We start from the raw sequence: 22216 nt of genomic DNA, 5'->3' as shown, positions 1-22216 counted from the left end.
AGGGCTGGACGGGGCGCGACGGTTGAAAAGGAGGCGGTGGATGGATCCTTCTTTTCTTGGTAGGGGGAACACCAGAAGGTCCCGGTTCTGGATCCCCCGACGGGAGAGGTTCCTCCGTCGGTAACGGTAGTCTCGTCCTTATCTCGGAGCATAAGGACTGTATAGCCAACAAAATGGCCGCTGAGTTGTCTTGCGGCGCTGGCAGAGGGGAATCCGACGGGCGAGCAGGGGCCCCGTCGGTATCCTCGACGATGTCGTCGTCGTCACCTGCGTCGGGGCCCATTCCGACGGGCTGGTCTTGTTCCATGCCTAGGCCGTGGCTTAAGACCTCGATCAGTTCCTCTTCTGAGGTTGAGGCCGAATCTACGACGACGCCCTGCCCCCCCTTCTTCCCCACGGAGGGTTTCACGGGGGTCCTATCGATGGGCACGAAAGAAGACTCCCTCCGAGGAGGCAGGGAGATTCTGGGCCCCGAGGCCGCCACCACTGGTGCAGCCTCCACAGGCTGGGCCAGGGCCGCCGCGACCGTTTCGATAGAGGGCTTGGTCGAATGGATCAAGGCCTTCACCACCTTAGGTGCGCTCACCGCCTTATCCTTGAGGGAGGGGGCACTGCCACGCTCCTCCTCTGCCTTAGAGCTCGACCGGGGTCTCTCCAGGAGCTTCGCCGGGTGCTCGGCCTTCCTCTTACCCGACCCAGAGCGTTGGCTCGTGGTTGATGGTGCCGGGGAGGGTGCGCCCTGCCTGGCGCCCGTAGAGCCCGACCGTTCGGCGCTCCCGGTGCCAGCGGACTCGCGGTGCTTGGCCTTATGTTGGGCCCCCGTCGCCGGGGCGCCCTCAAAGGTCTTAGAAGACCGCTCAGATTTCTTCTTCTTCTCGCCAGACGGGCTCTTACCCTCCAGCCAGCTGGCGAGACGTTGATGGCGGTCCTTCATGGTCCGTTCCGACATGTTGCCGCAAAACGCACAGTCCTTCTCCACGTGCGTCTTGTCCCCATGAAGGCAGTAAAGGCAGAAAGAGTGTTCGTCCTCCTTGAAGACGTTCTGCAGCTGGCATCCAGGGCAGGCCCTGAACAGCTTTCCGGGCGTCGAGCTTCCCTTCTCCTGGGCCATCTCCGAGACCGGGCCTGAGAAGCTTCTGGAGTCCTCCGAAGTGTAGCTCGACGAAATCTTCACCCTTGAGGGGCACAGATGAATCCGACACGGGTCCCCGTTGATCGGATGTAGGATCGGTGGAGCTTGAGGCTCTTTTGACCGAAAGAATCGAAGTTTTTGTGAAAAAGCGCGAAAAAATAGCACTAACGCTCGAGAGCAATAGCACGAGGATCCCAACACATGAACGTGCGGTAAAAATCTGAAGATGGCTGCCAGAGGCGGTGCTTAGGTAGAGGGCAGTCATTGGCTGTGGTCAGTATGACGCAGAGACCAGTGATTGGTTATTACTACGAAAGACAGATCAGAAACGAAACTGATACTGGTTTTTTCTTTACCGAGGATTCCCAGCCTGACGACGGGGAATATTCATGAGCATGTGAATCCATGCCAGACCCCATGCTGGAGAACTGCACTATTCAAACTGGTAGTGGTTATCCAATGATGGATGCCACTGGCCACAACACTTGCCCAGCACCAGACATTCAAGCACCAGGAGCAGACAGTCCCAGCCCCCACATCCGGGCTCATACACAGACCACCCCCAAGCCCACATAATTAGCAGCTTCCCCGGAAAAGCGCATTTTATATAAGGTAATTCCAGCTCTTAAAGGAACAGGTAAAATTCTCATAGCATGTCCATCTTAAAAGTGCCCGTTAAAAAAGTGCAAAACAAGGTGCGAAAATATCCACTGCACCAGCCCATCCTGGAAACATTGTATTTGTAACTCAAAAGTTACAAAAGAAAAAGATAAGGATACAAAGTATACTAAACTTGACTTTGAGGTGATATGTGCATTTGTAAAAACACAAGAATTGCAGGGAGTGTCTCTCAGCACTGATAGTCTTATGGGCTGATCGGTCTCCACAGAAAAATTAGCACAAAGCAAGTAAAGGCGGCGGCTTTACTTACCTCCAAAAAGTCAGTTCAGCTGGCCAAACAAAGCAAAAAGAAAGTGTGTCCCATAGAAGTCTATGGGAGGAAAGCAGTAAAAAAAAATGTGTTCACAACACTGGGAGCAACCAGGAAAACCATGCAGAGAATGAGTAGTACCAGTTTGAGTGTGAATGAGAGAGTGTTTGTGAAGGTGAGGGTAGTAGTGAGGGAAGAGTGGGAGATGATTAGGGGAGTGAAGGTAGTAGGTAGTATGAGTGGGTGTTGGGAGAGTGATCAGGCACCATGTCCCTGAATAGGGTGTGGGAAGAAGCAGGCACGGCGAGAGGCGGGAAGAGGTGGGTGTGGCGAGAGGAGAGATGTGGGCGTGGCGAGAAGGGGGCAGAGGCGGGCATGGCGCGGGCAGAGGGGATGAGAAGCGGGAAGAACAATGTGCAGCAAGAGGCAGGAAGAGGGAGCACAGAGAAAGACAGAAATAGGAGAAAGGTAAGAGGACAAGAGAGCACATGGCGTATCGGAGGGACAGGTGAGAAGGACGTCCATTAGTGTAATGACCCTCCCCCACTTACTTCTTTCAAAGCCAGGTGCATTACATTTAACAATCTGCACATTCTCAGATTAACAGTCGATACACCTGAAGTTGTTTTTGAAAATCCAAAATAAAAACCCTTGGATCTTCCGGTAGACTCTAGGTTGTTACGCCCATCTATAACACTAACCCTCAGTATGTTTTCAGTGGTGTTACTATTTCACCTGAAATGTTAGTTTGAGTTCAGCGTCATACATGTTATCATTTTGCCGGTCTCCCTCCATAGGCATCAATGGGACACCCAACCGTATTCTATTGTTTTGAAACTTTCCCGACTTTTAACTTGCTAAGCTCATCGGTTTTGGGGGCACTGATCAGTCCTTATGGTTATCAGAGCAGGAGAACTCCATTGTCCATAGTAAACCATTTTTTTTTTTTAACCTGAACACATCACCTTCTCTGAAAAGCAGTAGAGGCACTTTGCGGTTACTTGCATAATGTGTCCAGGATAGGCTGGTGGCATTGGATACATCTGCAGTTTTACTTTAGTCATGTGCACTTTTGTATTTGACAGCTTAATGCAATTTAGGGTTCCAGTTACTCTAAGAATGTCACCTTGCCTTTAACCTTTTTCCAGCCTCGGAGTGGCCAGACTTTCCATATATACGGTCAGCCCTTTCTGGAGAAGGAGTAAGGGGAAAAAAGAGAGGGCGAGTAAGAGAGAAAGAGACCAATCGTCCGTCTCTGGACCCAGTCCACATTCGTGCCAGAGCAGGTCTGCAGCTGGGCAGATGTAGGTGCCAGTGGCTGTTCAGTAATGGACAGCCTCTGCCAAGTTTAAATGGTGGATATCCTTGCGATTGGAGGGCTGGGAGCAACACCGGCCCAAATCCTCGATAAAAGGGGACTGCTGCAGAAATTGTTTAGATTATTGTTGATCCCAAGACCCCTACAAAGGAGATAAGCACACAGAAGATCCAAACCCCATCATTGGAAGCTTGCCAGCAGCACTTCTTCACTTGCCAGGCTAAGCCCATCTCTCAACAGATCTCCTGAAGACCTTCTGTGCTTCGAAACTATGAACTGCTGAGAACAACCAGACCCAGCTTCTGCTCGAAGATCCAGCCGCTAGAAGCTCTAGGAAGAGTAATAGGGTCCTCTGTGGGCTACATAACGGTCCTCCTAAACTGCTTTGCTGCACCAGTTCCTGTTCAGAGTTAAACTTGAAACTCAGCTCCTCAGTTTATAGAACAAAAACCATTTCTCTCAACTTGCAGCTCTCTACCACAAAGAGGGGCCTTGCAGGACCAGTTTTTTTGTTTCCGCCTCTAGGGTTGCCCTTCTACATTCTCTTCAAGTGGCCATCGTTGTTCACCTCGTGCATCGTGCCCTGGAAGTCCTCAGAAATTGATCAGAGTGATGGTACCATATTCTGTGCGTCCCAAGTGCCTAGCTGTCCAATGTCCAGGACCGGTCCATCTGAGCCTGGTACCGCAAACTAGCCAGACGCCTGAAGAGACATCCGAACCAGAGGCCCTTGGGCATCTTCCAATGGAATGAAGGCATGAATCCAAAACGTCCTGCGATTACAGGAACCACTACAGTGGCCCCTGAGTGAATCAGTACAGAGAGCAAGTAGACATACCAGTTCCCTCATCTCCTTAGGGTTCTATGGGCATAAGGTCCTGGCACTACCTCTCCCTTGCGTGGCCTTGAACAGTGGCGTTCTGGTCAGGAATCCTCCCCTGGTTCTCTCCTAAGGTGGTTGGAGAGGGTCTGTTTTTGCCATACTTTGGAACACTTACAAAACTACTGATTGGCTCACATCAACAATTTTTCAACTTCCGAAAAGAGACTTAGCCTCCAGAAAACACTTGTATTTGGACCTTTGACTATAGGGAGACTAGGCCCCTTTTCTATGAAGAGAAGGATTTTTTTTTTAAAAGATAGTATCTTAATTCAAGGTTTTGTACAGTCTTTGCCAACTTTATTTTGAGCCTATTCATTGTCAAATTGCTGACTGCTTACATGGTTCTGTCTTTATTCACTTACTTTACTACACTTCCAGTATTCTGAAAACGCATTCCAACTGTATTGAAAAGTGAACTGTTGGTGCTATTAGCAAAGCACGCCAAGGTGACTGTGTATATAATAGTAGAGAATGTTTTAGTGTGTTACTTACCTGCGGTCTTTCATTGGTAAGAGTTTGTCTGAGGCCAAAATAAATAAATATTTTTATACATTCTGCCTTATTGTATTATTAAGAGTGCTCTGTGCGTGCTTAACTGCACTCTTCACCACTCTCAGGGCCTCCTAAATCTAAGCGTTGCTGTTCAGTCACACTACCCAGATAATGTTTTTCTAAGCATTAAGTGCTTGTCCCCATTCATTAGAATCTCTGCAGTGCCGATTCTGGGAAATGCATCTGAACGAGGAGTAACCTATTCACTAAAGTTATCTTGGAATTGCACTACTCAACACTGTTGACACCAGTCTAACGTTATTGTGTACATATACCGCCCCGCCATTGACAATACTGCCGGTCTGGAAAAAATGCCTCAGAGACCGCACCCAGAACTTTGTAGAGGGGGGCGGAGTAGCTGTAAAATCAGACAGGTGAGGGTCTAAATCAAATGTATGCAAGAGAGCAGTGCTGAAAATCTGGCATTCAATAGGAAAATTGCAAGGGATATTTCCTTTACCCTTTTTAAATACAGAATCATATATACCCTGCCCTGGTCTTTGAGTGCATCATCAGACTGCAGGGATTTCTCAAGTATATATTTATTAATAACATGCCAATATTCTTCTGAGCACATTAGGATGTAGAACATTTGTTCCTGCAGATCTTTATTCTATATTGGTAGAATGTTTACTATATTTGTTGCTTACAGTGCAAAGTCAAAACAAGCCTCACTATATATTAACCCTGCGACTATTAACGCACAAGTGTGTTTTCACCAGTAAGCCATTTTTTGTCAATGAAAGGTGAAACGTCTGAATATTCTGGCTTTGCTTTTTAGACATTTGTATATATTTTGTCACGCTTCTTCACATCATGATTGATGAACAGTGCAAAGACCAGTGTTCACCATGAATAGTAATGTCTGCATTGCTCACCTGCTGTTTTAACATGGTTATTGTAGTGTATGCGTGGACCAGGATTGAGATGTTCACAGAAGAGGTTGCATCTTCTACACCCACCTTCATACTGAATAAGAAGAAAAGAGACTGTCACACACAGTACAGATCTGAGCTGCCTTCAGGATTTGCTAACACCATTTTAAAACACTGGCTACATCTATGTACAGTTCGGAGTCCTACTGTGTCTTACTTCCTTTGGTCTTAAAATATCTGATGAGGTCATCAGATTTTCTTTTGATATTGTTCCCTTTCCTCCCCCTTATAAATGCTCAAACAGCTCTGGTTATGAAACCTATATTTCACAGGAATGAGATTAAACTCACGAATTATAGATTTAAAGTGCGCGAAGCAAATACCTCTTGTTCTGTAACATCTAATATTTAAAATGTATGCTACACAATATTACTGTATAGGAATGTTTTCTCAGGGGACGGGAGGATGAAAGGGTAGGTCTCTAGTGACAGATGCCAAAACCTCTCAAAGGCATTATAGGATTATAATACCAGTATTCAAAATGTGCGTGGTCACTTTTTATGGCTGGCTAGTAGTTTGCAACTTGAAACTTTGCACAACATTACACACTTGCCCATTTATACACCATACAGTTGGAGCCATTCTGAAACGGGCAATGTACCAAACTGGTTCATGACAAAACTACTGCCAGGTCTACTCATTATACATTTCCCATCTATTAGAAAGCAGATTTAATATATAGCCTGGTTTACAATAAGTCAAAAAGAATAGTACACTTCAAGAAAACTGTAAACAAGAGTTATGTTATAGGATATGTATACCGCGCACTATAACCACCCTAGTGATCCACTGGCGCTCTGCGGATCTGAAAAGGAAAGAGGGTGGGATGGGTTGGTAAGGTTGAGCAGGAAAGACCAAGAGAGCTGTGATGTGCTGCTGGCAGCCTGAGTTCAGTTAACACCGTTAGCTGAGCTTAGGTGTGCTTTTCCGTTGGTAGCCGTCATGTGTTGTTGTGAGAGGGTATGTGTGTTATGTTTTGTTGTGATGTAGTGAAGTGTGTGGTTTGTAGTGCTTTGGAGGTGTGGTTGTGTAGAGTGTGAGAGGTGTATGCAGAGGGGTGAGATTGTTTAGTACGGTCGGTTAGTGGCATCGCTATTTAAGCATGCATCGCTTCCAACCTTCACAAATGTGTCTAGATGTGACACAATGTTAATCTTCGCAGTTCCGTCTAGATATGACGCAATGCTAATCTTCACAATTCTGTCTAGATGTGGTGCAAGATGACATTCATAAATCTGTCTAGATGCGACACAAGCTAATCTTTGCAATCCTGTCTAGGTGTGATGAAAGCTGACATTCACAATTCTGTCTAGATATGATGCAAGCTAATCTTCGCAATTCTGCATAATTGTAACGCTGGCTCATATATGCAATTTTATCTGGACTAGCTAGCACAGATCATTGTCTACCTAGATGTGAGATATTGCTCACTAATTGCTCATCTTGATGTGAGAGATCTAGCACAATCGGGCTATCTGGCACAACCAGGCTAAATGCGAAATGCTGCTATCTGGCCCAATCAGGCTAAATGTGAAATGGTGCTATCTGGCACAATTAGGTTGTATGGCACAATCAGACTAAATGTTACATTAAAGGATATTTATACCATGCACTATCACCGCTTGAGTGGTCCTCTGGCGGTTCTGAAAGTTACAAGGGTAGGATTGCTTAGTAGGGTATAGCGGGATAAATGTAGAGGGAGATTTGAGATGTTCTGTTGCCAGCTTCAGTTTGGTTAGCACAGTTTGTTGAGCTTGGTTGCGGTTTCCGGATCCGTGGGCTCCAATGTGCTGTTTTTTCGCTATGTGTTGTTTGTTTTGTTGTTGCAGTGCTTGTGGTTTGCGGGGCAGGAGAGTGGTTGTGTTTGTTTAGCGTTTGAGAGGCGTGTGCCAAGAGTTGAGGGTTTAGCAGTCGGGTTAGTGGGATTCTCTTTTCGGGCATCTCTCTTGTTTCTTTCTATGGTCTTGCTGTCAGTTGGAACATTCCCCTGTGGTTCATTTGCCCCGTTCAGCACAAGGAGGTGGCCTATATCTGAGGCGGTCTAGTGCTCTGTGGGAGGGACTGGAGGAGAGGGCTTCCCCCACCCTGGGTCGAGATTGCTGAGGTTATCAGTTGTTTTTTGGTCGTAAGAGTGCTCCGTCTAGCATGGTCTCTTTGTTCCTAGGGGGTAGTCTCCCACCTATGAGTTCTAAGAGCTCCCTCTCCTGTCGGGTGTTAGTGGTTAATGCTCCTTCGCCTCTAGCAGCGGTCCCTGTCCCTTCGGTTTAGCTTAGCGAAGGGGCTTGGCTTCGGAGGTAGCGGATTCATTCTGGTTCTGTGGTGAAGAGCCAGGTTTTGTGTAGTTTCCTGAATTTTAGGTGCTCCTTTGTGTTTCGGATGTCTTTCGGGCGGGCGTTCCAAGTTTTTGCTGCCAGGTGAGAGAAGGAGAATCTCCCTAGATTTTTCCTTAAGTAAGGTTTTGGTTCAAGGTGGATGTCATTGCATGATCTGAGTATTCTGGTTGGTTGGTAAATCGTTATTTTCTTTTGTAGGAATTCTGCTCCTTGGCCGTAGACTGCTCTGTGCGTTATGCGCATTGTCTTGAACGTGTTTCGTTGTTTGACTGGAAGCCACTGTAACATTTTTAGTGCTTGGGTGATGTGGTCTCTGTGGTAGTTTGAGGAGGAGTCTGGGTACTGCATTTTGGAAACATTGCAGTTTCTTCAGTAGGTGTTCTGCCATTCCGAGGTAGAGGCTGTTGACGTAGTGAATTCTTGACATGATGAGGGCGATGATTGTCAGTGTCTTATGGGTGAAGGCCAGGAATGGTAGGATTTGTTTTACATAGTGTAGGAGGAAAAAATGTTTCTTCATTATTGCATTTACTCATGGTTCTAATGGTAGCGCATTGTCCATTAGGATTCGCCGGCTTTTGACTATTTTCGATGGTGTGGGTGCTGTTCCTAGTTCTCTGGACCATGGGACATAAGTGTTATTTTCCAGGTTTTTGGATATAATCAATTTCTGTCTTGCCTGGGTTAAGTTTTAGGCTGTTTGTGTTCATCCAGTCGTAGAGTTCTTTGAGACATTCTCCCAGCGTTGTGTTCTCTTCTTGGGTATCTTCGATTTTATGGATTTTTGTGTCTGCGTAGTTGTAGCACATAAGGTTGTGTTTTTTTGATGATCTTGATTAGCGGAGCAAGGTAGATGTTTAAGAACAGCGGGGATAGGGATGATCCTTGTGGTACTCCACAGTCTGTGCCCCGTGGAGCGGATTTTTATCCAGACAGTGTACACTCCATTTGCGAGGAATGATTTTATCCAGAGTAGGGCTAAGTCTGTTATTCCTATTTCTTCTAATCTCTTGATGAGGATGTCATGGTTGACTGTGTCAAAGGCTGCAGAGAAGAATTAGGGCCAAGTTTGTTCCGGAATCTGCATTTGTCTTAGGTCGTCCCAGATGTGCCATTTCTGTTACCCTCTTGAGTCTAAAACTGACTTGTGCCTGGTCCAGCAGCTGATTTTTCTATGTGTTCTTGTGTTAGTTTGTAGACATAGGTTTCAAGTCATTTTGTTGGGTAGGGAATGTTTGAAATCAGTGGTTGATGTGTCCCGATTTAACCAGGTTACTCACCGTAGTGACCACCTTACTCTTAGTCCATAGTCCCCTTTACTCCATACCTATGGGACATCTCTCCGTCCTGTGGGACGGGACCGTAGCACTTTGTAAAAAGCATCCCAAACATTTTTCAAAAATTTGTCGTCCTATCTTTCTTGCGAGGGGACCGGCATGCGGCCGTAACCTCACCCACCTTAGCTCCGCCCCGCGCATCGCCCATAAGTCCTTTTATATCGCCAGGTCAGAGACCTATAGCAATAACAGAGGAACCTTATTAGAGGGGACTGCGGGCGGGCGTATGGAGGAAAGTGGTCTATGGACTAGGAGTAAGGTGGTCACTACGGTGAGTAACCTGGTTATACTCCTACATCCCGTCCCCTTTCCTCCATACTTATGGGAGATTCCCAAGCACTCCTTACAGGAACTACGGGTGGATGGAAATACCCCTTACTGAAAAAGGTTCTTCAGCACAGCCTGACCAAACTGAGCATCAGCTCTTGAACTCCTGTCAAGACAATAATGCTTACAAAAAGCAGATGGAGAGGCCCAATTAGCTGCCCTAGAGATGGGCTCCCAGGGAACATATTTCTGAAAAGCAACCGCGGCTGCCTTGCCCCGCACCAGGTGTGCATGAATACCCTTAGGAGGTTTCAGCCCTTGGACGGTGAAAGACTCTGTAATGCAGGCGGCGATCCACCGAGAAATAGTCGCCTTAGACGCCTGCTTACCCTGAGGGTTACCAAAAGTCACAAACAGTTGAGAAGAACTCCTGAGCTCGCAAGTTCTGTCCAGATAGAACTTAAGCGCCATTCTGACATCAAGACAATGCAGAACCCTTTCTGCCTCTGAGGTAGGGTTCAGAAAAAAGACCGACAGGGAGATCGACTGATTCAGATGGAATTCAGTTACCACTTCGGCAGGAAAGCAAGATTCGTCCGTAGGACTACCTTATCCTTGTGAAAGACCAAAAAGGGATGCTCCACCGACAAGGCCTGGAGCTCACTCACCCGCCTCGCAGACATAACGGCGACCAAAAAGGACACTTTCCAGGATAGGTGCTTGAGGTCCACTGTGGCCATTGGTTCAAAAGGCTTGTGGCACAATGCCGTCAAGACTACATCTAGATCCCACGGTGTGTGCAGACTACGAATTGCAGGGTAGAGGCGTGTCAAGCCTGCAAAAGGCCTCCTAACCACTGGATTACCCAGAGAGGAAGAACATTGGTCCGTAGAAAGATAAGCGGAGACCGCTGAAAGGTAAGTTCTGCATGACAGACCGTGAACACCTGACTCTGCTAGGAAGGATGCGAAGGACAGCACCGTGTCAATCGTAGCCCCCCTTGGGTCCAACTGTTTTTCCAAACACCAATGACAGAACCTGAGCCATTTACTTCTGTATTGGGATCTAGTCGAGGGTTTCCTGGCTGCCTAGATAATACGCATGTTATCCGCACACAAGTTAAGATGTTCTAAAGATTTGAACTCGGGCACCATGCCGCCAAGCTGAGCGATTGTGGGGAGGGGTGCCACATCTGCTGTTCCCCCTGATAAAGAAGATCGGGGGGGTCACTGGTAACCTGATCGGCGGATAGACCGACAGGTGTTGAAGTTCTGAGAACCAAAACCTGGCCGGCCACCACGGGGCTATGAGCAGAAGGGAACAGTTCACCGAGTTCTTCAGCTTCCAAATCGCTCGATGGACTAGAGGCAGAGGCGGGAAGGCGTAAGCTCTCATGTTGTGCCATGGAATCTCGAGTGCATCCCCCAGAGAGGAGGCTCCCAGCCCCCTTCTGGAGGGATACTGAGAAAGCTTCCTGTTTACCGCTGTAGCGAAGAGGTCCACCTCCGGTGTGCCCCAATGCAAGAAAATCCATGAGAGGACCTCCACCTTCAACTCCCACTCATAGCAGACCACTGTCCGCCAGCTGAGGGCATCCGCTGTGACATTCAGCTGGCCCGGGATGTGCACTGCAAGCAGCCAAACACCATGAAGCACAGCCCACTCCCAAATCTGGATGAACAGGTCCACGAGATGAAGACTTTGTTCCCCCTTGCTTGTTGATGTAATACATCGACATTTTGTCCATGCGTATGCGGACCACTTTGTTGGTTATGACCGGTCTGAACGCCCTGAGCGCCAGGCAGATCGCCAGAAGCTCTAAATGATTTATGTGGAGGAGTTTTTCCTGATGCGACCAGAGATCCGAGACCTGAAGAGGATCCAACGTCGCACCCCACCCCAGGAGGGAGGAGTCTGTTGTGATCGTCACCGTAGGGACTGGGTCCTGAAACCCCACACCCACCGACAGTTTGCTGAGAGATGACCATCATTCGAGGTCCACTCTCATGGAAGCCGGAATCATCATCAGCTTGGAATCCGGGTCCACAGCCTGACGCCAAGAACTCCGCTGGGTCCCCCTCATCTTGGGACGAGCAAGAGGAAGAGCCAACACACACAAGCCATGAGGCCCAGAAGCCTCTGGAACCACCAGGCCGACATGCTCTCCGACTGCGCAAACATCTGACACGTGGCCAACAGATCCGCCATCCTGTCCCCGGTCAAGTACACTCTGCAGTCGATTGTGTTCCAGCGAAAACCCAGGAAAATCAAGTCCTGCGAGACTGTCATGGAAGATTTCCGCCAGTTCACCGACAGCCCAAGGTGGAACAGGAGCTGAAGGAGAGACTGAAGATTGCCCGCTGCTTTCAACGGACAAGGGCTGCGTAAGCCAGTCGTCCAAATACGGATACACATGGATACCCTGCAGACGAAGATGGGCCGCAATCACCAACATCATCTTCGCGAAGACACGTGGCGCCGAACTGAGGCCAAAAGGAAGCACTTGAAACTGGAAGTGCTCCTCTCCCAAAGAGAAACGGAGATATCTACTGTGTGGATTCCAAATCAGAATATACATGTACGCATCTTGAAGATCCACCTGACTGAGCCAATCGCCCATCTGCAAGGAGGAACGTATCTGGCTGGGCGTGATCTTGAATTTCTCTCGGGGTAGGAAAAGATTGAACTGGGAAAGGTCTAGGATGGTGCGCAGGCCAGCCTGGTTGGGTTTGGGCACCGTAAACAGCCGGGAGTAGAAGCCCTCCCCTCGTTCTGAGGGGAACGGGTTCCACAGCTCTGAGGTGCAGAAGTTTCTGAACCTCGGCTTTGAGGGAGGGTGAGCCCGACAGCTGAAAAGGAGGGTTGAAGGGTGGGGTAGGGGTAAGCAGAAGCCCGCCCGAGCGACTGACAAGACCCATCTGTCTTCGGTGATGGTCTGCTACGCCTACCAATGAGACGCGATGCGTCCTCCCACCAGGGTCACATGCGAGCACATAAAACCCTCATTTTGCAGGTTTTTCGGTGGTGTTGCCACCTGAACCTTAAGAGGAGGCGGAGGAGCGGGAGAAAAACAGAGTCCGTTGTTGCCTGCGGCAGTTATTCCCCGAGGGGGTATCCACTCTGAGATTTCCGGTCAAGGTAGCCCTTAAAGCCAGAGGAGGGTCGGCTTTGCGACAGCGGTCTCTGCGTTCTGAAGGGGGTCTTAGCAAGGACCAGCCAGGACTTAGCCGTTTGAGTGCTATCCTTCGTCTTGGTGAGCTCTAACATCTGCTGAGGAATGAAAGAGCTCCTTACCATCGAACGGAAGGTCCAACACCTTGTCCTGTACCTCTTGAGAATTTAGTGGCATGTAGCCACGCCTGCCGTGAGGTATCAACCCCCAGCATAAGGCCCCGAGCCGAGGTGTCCACGTGATGAGCCGCAGCCTCCAGGAGATCCTGGGCCAGGACCCTGGCATCGGCCAATCCCCCCTTAAAATCTTCCAGCTTCTCGACCGGGATAAACTCCTCAAACTCCGACAGACCTTTCCACATCTGCATATTAGCCCCCGCTAACACCAGTTCGGCATTGGCCTGCCTGAGCTGCAAGGCCGAATTGGCGAAAATCGTCATCCCAAGGTAGTCAAGGAGCTTATCCTCCTTTCCCAAAACCTGAGTAGCCGTTGTGGAAGAGGATGCTGCAGGCCTGCACTGCAAAGTGGCCGCAGCCACCACAGTGGAGGAGGGGGGCGGACAAGACGACAGGGCCACCTCTTCCAAAGAATGCAGCCTGTATCGCGCGTCAATTTTCTTATTGACGAAAAGTCCAGAGTGTGGCTTCTCCCAGACCCTACGGACCTTGGCCAGAACGTCCTTCTGCAAGAACAGGCCAGTACGCTCCAAGGGAGACAGGGTGAACGCCCCAGAAAGCACACCCTCCTGTAGAGCGGGTGCCTCGAGCACCGGAACATCCAAGAAAGCCATGTCCAGTACCCGGTCATGGAAAGCTCTAATATAGCGGGGCAGGTCCTCGTTGTCCTGATCGCCTTGCGCGTCATCCGACGGGTCATGATCTTGCTGAGCCGCGTCGGGCGCTGCCTTGTCCACGGGGGACAATGGTGGCAAAGGGGGAAGAGTCGGGGAAGGCACCGTGGGCAAGGGAGGCACTGGCGGAACCACCGGAGGAACGGGTGGAGCCGGAGGCACGGACGGACATATCTCCCTAAAAGGCCCTTTGAAATATTCCCTCATGGGGTCGGTACGCATGATGGTCTGAAATTTACCGAAAGGCTTCCTCCGGGGACTGCTTTGGAACCTGAGGCAGCCTCTCATGAGGAGGATAATTCCAGGGATGTAACGGAGAAGGGTTCCACAGCGGCCCCCTCCACCGACGTCTCCACAAATGAACGGTGCTGACCCCACAGGCAACGAAACAGAGTGCGGAAGGGGCATCGGTCGTTCCAATCAAACTGGCCGATAAGGATGCGCACAAGGGACTGTTCACCCACGGAACCAAGCCCTACACCTGAGGCCAATGGCGTAGTTGTAGGGGCAGCACCCAAAACGGCCGCTGCGGTCGTGGCGGGAACGTGCACCATTTTGTCATCACCTGAGGGGAACTGAGGCACGTGAGGAAGTGAGGCAGGGGTCCCCGTCGATGGATCAGAGGTCTTAACTTTTGCCTTAACATAAGGGACCTCGGCAGAGCCGGTACTGTGAGGCCTGTAATGTTTGTGACATACCAACCGCCAAATTAGCCTTCAAAGGAAGGACCTCGGCACTGCCCGTAAAAGAAGAACTTTGCTTCTTTGCTCCCTCAACAGATCTGGTGTCGCCGCAAGAGAGGGAACGGTGAGCAACAGCTTTCACCGACAAGGCCTTGCTAGGCCTCTCAGAACTGTTGGTAGCTTTAGCCTCTGTACGAGGGACCTCGGACCCAGGTCCGGTAACAGCCTCATCTGCGCGGGCCTCGAACATCCGTTCGGCGACAGCAAGCCCACCCAAGGCCTCGGGGCGCACCCTGGTCTTATTTTTGAGGGAAGCCGATAGAGGCCTCAGAGCAAGCTCCGGTACCCCACGACTCAGTAGAACTGGGTCCACAAACAGCCTCCACAGGGGGGACCTCGGAGTGTGCTCCGGTATCCACAGGCCCCTTACGAAGACAGTCAGAGAAAACTCTGGTACAATTATTAGGCCCAACGGGCACCTCCGGGCAATCCCCGATGACAGAGCGATCAACGCCCCTGCCGGTCCAGGAGGAACCCGGAAAGGTATCCCCAGGCCGGGGTGATCAGAAAAGTAAAGAACTTACCGGGTGTTTCTTCTTTTCGTCGATGAACGCCTGAAAATGCAAAGGAGGAATTTGCCGGACCACCACCTCCCACCGCTCCAACCGACGTTGAAGTGCCCGGACCGAGAGGGAGTCGCAGTAAAACAGGCGTCCCAACGGTGATCTGGACCCAAACACTCTAGACAAAGAGGATGGGGATCCGCCCTCGCGAAGCATCAATAACACGAAGAGCAATCTGGAAAGTCTAGTTTGAACGACAGACAGACTAGTAAACGATCGCTATCTTCTGAGGATGCTAGTGCGTCCAGCCCCGAACAAGCAGAGAAAAGGACTGATGGGCGTTGCGTGAGGCGGAGCGGGGTGGGCGGGGTTACGGCTGCGTGCCAGGCCCCGCGCAGGAAGGACACATTTTTAAAAAAAAAATGTTTGGGTGCTTTTTACAAAGTGCTCCGGTCCCGTCCCACAGGACGGAGAGATGTCCCCTAAGTATGGAGGAAAGGGGACAGGACGTAGGAGTATGAATGATCGCTGTACTTTCCCTGTTGCGAGTGACTAGTTAAAAAGGTTTCTGTAGTGTTTCAGTGGTGCACCCTGTGTGAGGATGGATTTGTAAATATCTGGGGGCAAGGGGTCTATGGGGACCTGCTTTATTGCTATGTCTTACCAGCTTGATGAATGTCTCTACTGGTATTTGTGGGAAGCTTTGGAGTTTCTACTGTGGTTCCTTGTTTGGCAGGATTGGTTGTGTATTTGGGTTGACCAGTCTGCTTTGTATAATTTGATGGCTGTCCCAGATTTATTTTCTGAAGTGGTCTGCTAGGTCGTCGCATAGTTTCTGGGAAGGTACTGGGGTGTTGCATCCCGGTGGGTTCCTCATTTAATTTATGATGTTGAACAGTTTTTTTTTGGTGTTTCTGCGGTTGCATTTTTTTTTTGGCTTTTTAAATTTCTTTTTTGTAAGATCGGATCCGTCGTTGGAATTGTGCTCTTTGTTTGGTCGTATCCTTTCCCCCATTCCAGTTCGAGTTTGTTGTTCATTTTCATGGTGTGGAGCCTTGGGATAAACCATTGCTCTTTCGTGACAGTGTGAAAGGTTTTTCAGGGGAGATACCTTCAATTGTTTCAGCAATCCATTTATGAAGTAGCTCTGTTTTTCTGTTGATGTCAGCTTCATCCAGGATAGTAGTAGTTAGTTTTGTGAGATCAAGTTGTTCTATTAAGTTGCTTGCCTTGATGGCTTTCCAGTTTCTTTTTGGGATAGTTGGGAGTTCATCGGGCTGCTTTAGTTGGTAGCATGATCACAAACGGGACGATGAGGTGGTCGCTCCAGATATCCGTTTTGGCGGTGCAGTGGCAATAAGATTTTTGTTGGCAAAAATTGTGTCAAGTTTTATGGCTTTTAGTTCCATTAGCGATTTTTGTGAGTTTGCGTTTTCTTCTTCAAACCAGATGTTTAAGTCCTTGAGGATTATCAGATTTTCATGCTGGATGGCTATGTTGGTGATGGCTTCTATGAAGTTGTCGAAGAAAGTTGCGTCGTATGTCGGTGGTCTGTGGGTTTGCTTCCAAGTGTAGGACCATGGATTCACAGTTTTTGACGTTTAGTGGTTTGTTTTTATTTTCAGGTATTCCTTGAGTTATTGCAAGACCTCCTCCCTTTTTCCTTTTCTGTTTAACTGTGTGCACTTGGTTGTCGTGAAGGCAGATGTGGAGTGTAATTTTGTAGTGGTCATCCAACCATGTTTCTGTGATGAATAGGACGTCAATGCTGTTGTTGCAGAGCAGGTTGTTTATCTCTGTGGCGTCTTTTGTCATTGACCATGCGTGGATTAGGATGCAGTGGAATGTATTGGCTTGATTTTGTTTGTATTTTAATATCCGTTTTGTCTTGTGATCACTGCAGTGGTTTGCTCCCATGTTGCTCTCAGGGTGTGATGGTGGTTCAGTCGTGTCTGTCGTCGTTGAATAGGTCTGCTAGGTTAAGTATTGGTTTCTAGTTTTCATCAGGTTCCTCTTCTAGATTTAGTTGAAGGAGTTGTCCTTGTGTTTTTGTTATAAATGGGGTGAGGGCATCAATTTTGTTCATATTCCTTTGATTTGTTGTCTGTCTCGCAACATTGGTCGACTTGTTCTGGTGAGTTGTTAGTCGCAAGGTGTGGTGTTAGGCATAGATATTTTTCTCTACTTTTGGCGTCCGTTCTGTTGTCAAACATGTTTGTGGGGGTGTGTTGTGTGGTTGTAATTATGTGGGGTGTTTCCATTTGGTTAATTCCTACTCCTGGTTGTCTTTCCCATGGTCCCGTTCATTTGTGGCATATTGCGTTCCTTGGTTGTAGGTTGTTTTAGGAGGTTCTTTGCGTTTGGGTTGTCAATGATGCGATAATTTGGGTTTCGTTGTTTTTTAAGTTTGTTTGCGCTTTGTTTTCTTTTTAGGTTGCAGGGGCTGTAGCCCACAAGCAATGCTTTCCTGGCTGGATAGTGGCGGTTCATGACTTCAATACGTTCGCGTTTACAGGTGTTATGGTTAGCGTTGGGTGGTCTTATGGCTAGATATGTCAGGTGGTTGTGTAGGAGGTTGGGAAGGCTGTTTGAGGAAGTAGCCAGGGGGTCCTTGCCTTACCGTTGGATTTAATAGGTGATTCTCTTGGAGGTCCTAGTCTTGATGGGATTCAAGGCTTATCGTTGGGATTTCTGGTTTTCTCTATAAGGGTTTGTCTAGTTTTAGATATGGTAGTCAATGAGGATGACCTTTCAATTTTATTTATTTTTTCCTGGACAGTGGGGAAAAGGCCCAAGTTTCAGAGCACAGTGGTTAGAGACAGACAGTGACACTCCAAGATTTGAGTTTTCTAGGTAGTTGAGCTATGGTTTTCAGGCACAGCCAGGCTACCCAGTACATTTCAGGCTAAATGCCTATTGCGGCTTTTGGGGCCGGTCAGGCTAAATCTGAGGTAGGCTCTCTGGCACAATCAGGCTGAAGGAGAGATGAGGCAATCTGGCACAGTCAGGTTAAAAGTGGAATGAGGCTGCTGGCACAACTGGGCCATCTGACACAACTTGGCCATCTGGCAGAGTCAGGTCAAAAGGAACAAGTTCCTTACCTGTAACTGTTGTTCTCCAGCATGGGTCTGGCATGGATTCACATGCTCATGAATATTCCCTATCAGGCTGGGAATCCTCGGTAAAGAAAAAGAAAGTTTCAATTTTGTTTCTGAACTGTCTTTCTACTAGTAACCAATCACTGGTCTCTGGGTCATACTGCCCCAGCCAATGACTGCCCTCTACTTGCAGCCATCTTTAGATTTGATAGCATGTAAAGTGGCAGTAGGACCAAGAGAAGAGCCGCAGAGGGATTGGAGGGAGGGTTCGCATGTGAATCCATGCCAGAGCCATGCTGGAGAACAGTTACAGGTAAGTAACTTGTTCCTTCTCCAGCATGGGGTCTGGCATGGATTCACATGCTCATGAATACAAGAATACATAGCAGTAAACACATGCACAACCACGAGAGGTGGCAAGGCTCAACATTAAGCATCTCTTACCTCCTCACCAGTCTCACCTTCAAGCGAAAAGGTTGTGCAGCACTGGCTGGCCAACTCTGGACTCCTCCCTGGAATCCCGGTCAACGCAGTAGAATCTCGTGAAGGTGTGCGTCGACCGCCACGTAGCAGCCCTGCAGATGTCCAGCAGGGGCACACCAGACAGGAAGGCCGTGGTAGCAGCAATCGCTCTGGTTGAATGGGCTCTCGGACAGCCAGGCAACGGTCTGTTTGCCAACCGGTGATAGTGCATGATGCAGCCGGAGAGCCATCTGCAAATGGAAGCCTTCAAATTGGGTCCTTCCCTTGGTTCATAGGTCCAAAGTTCACAAACAGCTGTGATGTCTTCCGAAAACTCTTCGTGTGGTCCACGTAAAACTTCAGCCCTCTAGCCACATCCAGCAAGTGCAAAGTCCTCTCAGCCGGCGATGAAGGCGACAGGAAGAAAACAGGTAACACCAAGGGCTCGTTGAGATGGAAGTCCGACGGCACCTTGGGCATGAATGAAGGGTACGTCCTCAGCACCACCATCGTCTCGTGGAATGTCAGATAGGGAGGTTTACAGGAGAGGGCCTGGATCTCCCACTTGTCGTGGGGAGGTGATGGCCACAAGAAACGCTGTCTTCCACGATAGGAACTTCAACGGTGCCGAATGCAGAGGCTCAAATGGCAGCCCCAGGAGCCTGGTCAGCACTATGTTGAGCTCCCACACCAGGGCCGGAGCCTTCACTGGTGGGAACGATCATAACAGTCCTTTCATGAACTCCTTCACCAGGCGATGAAGACCACAGAGATGACCGCCCCGGAGTTCTGGTGTAGTGGGAGATCGCCGCCAGATGGATTTTAATGGAGGCGTGTGCCAACCCCACCTTGGCCAGTGACAGCAAGTACGGCAGCACTTGAGGGGGCGTAATCCGCAGAGGGTTAATCTGTGTACGGCACAAGACAGGCAGATCCTTTTCCATATGTGTCCATAGCACATAAGAGTCGAGGACGCCCTGGCCTCTGCAAGCGCCTCCTTGCAGTCCGCCGGGATATCGTACCCTCCGAGGCAATCCCGGGCCGTGATGGAGGATGGCGCCTTCTTCCCTGGTGAAAAGATCTGTGTACGTCGGTAATTTGACCGGGGGGTGAGACAGGGGGCGGGCGTGCGCTGACATGTCCAGAAGGTCTGGGAACCAGATCTGCCTCGCCCACGCGACGAGGATCATCCTGCACCGGGACCGTCTGAGTTGACTGATGAGTCGCAACGGCAGCAGCGGGAACGCATACAGGAACAAGCCGTCCCAGGGGAATGAGAAGACATCGCCCATGCTCCCCGGCTGGGGAAACCTGCTGGCGAACCTCCGGCACTTGCCGTTCATTGCCGTCGCGAATAGATCGATCTGGGAATTGCCCCATCGTCGGAACAGTAGATCCACTTGATCCTGCTGAAGCTCCCACTCGTGGCAGGAGCGCAGCTCTCTGCTGAGAGAGTCGGCGATGGTGTTCTTTATTCCTGCCAGATGGAAGGGTACCAGGAACAACCCGTGGGCAACGGCCCAGTGCCACAGATCCTGCGCTTCCTTGGATAAGGCTGGGGATCTGGTGCCCCCTTGCATCCGGATGTAGAACATCGTGGTGGTGTTGTCGGTGAAGGACCTCACCACCTTGCCCCTGAGGGACGGGAGGAACAGCCTGAGGGCTCAGAACATGGCTGGGAGCTCCAGGACGTTCATGTGTAGTGACCTCTCCTCCGGAAGCCAAAGGCCTCTTGCGTGGAGCTCTCCGGTGTGCGCTCCCAATCCTTCAAGGGAGGCGTCCGGCATCACCGTTTCCTGATGCACCGGTTTCTGGAAGTCCATACCCGCCGCTAGAGGCGCGTGGTTGGCCCACCACCGGATCGCTTGGCGGAACATCTCGTTGAGGGAGATCTGGTCTTCGAAGCGGCCCACTGCTTGCATCCAATGGGCATCGAGGAACTCCTGCAGTGGCCGCATCCGCAACCTGCATAGGCGCACAAGGTAGATGCACGATGACATCACTGTGTAGGGACTTGATGGACCTCACCCTGGCCATTTCCATGGTCAACAGCCGTTGTAACTTAACCAGAATGGCCTTCGTCCTTTCCTCCGACGGTGAAGCCAATCGCGCCACTGTGTCGAGTCTGGCTCCCTGGAACAGGGCGTCTTGCGATGGTACAAAGTGGGATTTCGCAAAGTTGATAGAGAATCCCAGATCCGTGAGTAGTCAGACGGTCTTCACTATGTGATCGACGGCGAGTTCTCTTGACTTTGCTCAGATGAGCCAATCGTCCAGGTTGGGGTATACGTGGATATGATATGATATGGTATTTATAAAGCGCCTATACACAAGTGTTTCAAGGCACGATCCCCTGCAGGTGCAGCCGCACCACCACCGGTGCCAGGCACTTGGTGCCGACTTCAAACCGAAGGGTAGGGCCTTGAACTGGTAGTGTCGCCCTTGGACTACGAATCGTAGGAACTTTCGATGTCCTTTGTGTATGGGGATGTGGAAGTAGGCATCCTCCAAGTCCAGCGACGACAGGAAGTCGCCCTCCTCCAGCTGTTCTAGCACGTGTTGAAGGGTGACCATCCGGAACTTCTGGGACTTGATTTATTTGTTGAGGCAACAAAGGTCCAGGATGGGTCGCAAACCGTCAGTCTTCTTTCGGGCAGGGAAGTACCGCGAGTATACTCCGGAGCCACGGAGCCTCTTTGGGACGAGTTCTATGGCGCCCTTTTTTAACATTGCTCGTACCTCCAGAAGTAGCTGTGACACGTGGTTTTCCTTCCTGGCCCCGGGTGGTAGACAGGGACACTTTCTTGGGAATTCCAGAGTGTGCCCATGGGCCAGGGCATCTAGCACCCAACCGTCGGTGGAGATAGATTCCCACATGCTGACGAAATTCGCCAGCCAGCCTCCCACCGGGGGGCCCGACGTCACGGCCGGTTCAGTCTTGCTTCACTGCGGCCTTGCCACCTTGGCCTCCTTTGGGGACGATGACGGGATCCTCCGGCCTTGCTGCAGCCTCTGTAGGCTTCCTGCAACGAGGAGCAGGCCGCCTGGCGGTACGACCAGAACTGCCGCCAAATCCTTTGGAGGCACCTTGCGACTTGTCTCCGGAGGTCCGAAAGGATGGCCGTCGTTCATGGAGAACCCAAGGCCCGGGCCGTCTCGGTGTCCGCCTTGATGGCCTGCAGTGACTCGTCCACTGCCTTGCCGAACAGGTTGTTACCGTCGAAGGGCATGTCCAGTACCCTGGTCTGCACATCCTGACGGCATTCGGTGGCCTTGAGCCAACCTCGCTTGCGAAGGCAAATGCTGTTGCCCATCTGGCGAAAGCCGGTGTCGGTGGCCACCGCGATGGTGTGGTCGGAAGCCAACTCGCCTTCCTGTAGGATTTTCAGGGCCTCCACCCTCTTATCTGGAAAGAAGTCCAGGAGGGGAGCAATCTTGAACCACAGCTCCCTGACGTAACGCACCACGATCGCGAGGGCGTTGGCTGCTTTAATGGTCATCGCCGCCGACGAGATGACCCATCGTCCCATGGTGTCCAGCTTCTTCCCCTCGCCGTCCGGTGGGGAAGTGGAAGTTGATGCCGTCGTCCCCGACAATTTCTTCTTGGCTGCTGCGAAGACCACTGAATCCGGGGAGGGCTGTGCTCCGAGGCACACAGGGGGTGATGGGAGGTCCGTCCCATCGTCACCACCGTCGTTGT

At 50.2% G+C, this 22216-nt stretch overlaps 1 protein-coding gene across 2 annotated transcripts in view; it reads right to left on the bottom strand.

Annotated features, from left to right (window-relative positions):
- SHARPIN (SHANK associated RH domain interactor) overlaps nucleotides 1-22216 on the bottom strand; it is a 1065128-nt gene that overhangs the window by 803039 nt on the left and 239873 nt on the right. For both annotated transcript variants that reach the window (XM_069621811.1, XM_069621812.1), the window contains exon 5: nucleotides 5695-5785. In XM_069621811.1, coding sequence (XP_069477912.1) covers nucleotides 5695-5785 — 91 coding nt within the window. The remainder of the gene's footprint in view (nucleotides 1-5694; nucleotides 5786-22216) is intronic.

This window comes from Ambystoma mexicanum, chromosome 5q, assembly GCF_040938575.1.
Source record: "Ambystoma mexicanum isolate Mex_15411 chromosome 5q, UKY_AmexF1_1, whole genome shotgun sequence".
Lineage (NCBI taxonomy): Eukaryota > Metazoa > Chordata > Amphibia > Caudata > Ambystomatidae > Ambystoma > Ambystoma mexicanum.
Note: the sequence above shows the minus strand (reverse complement) of the source record. Positions and strands in the feature narration are given on the sequence as shown.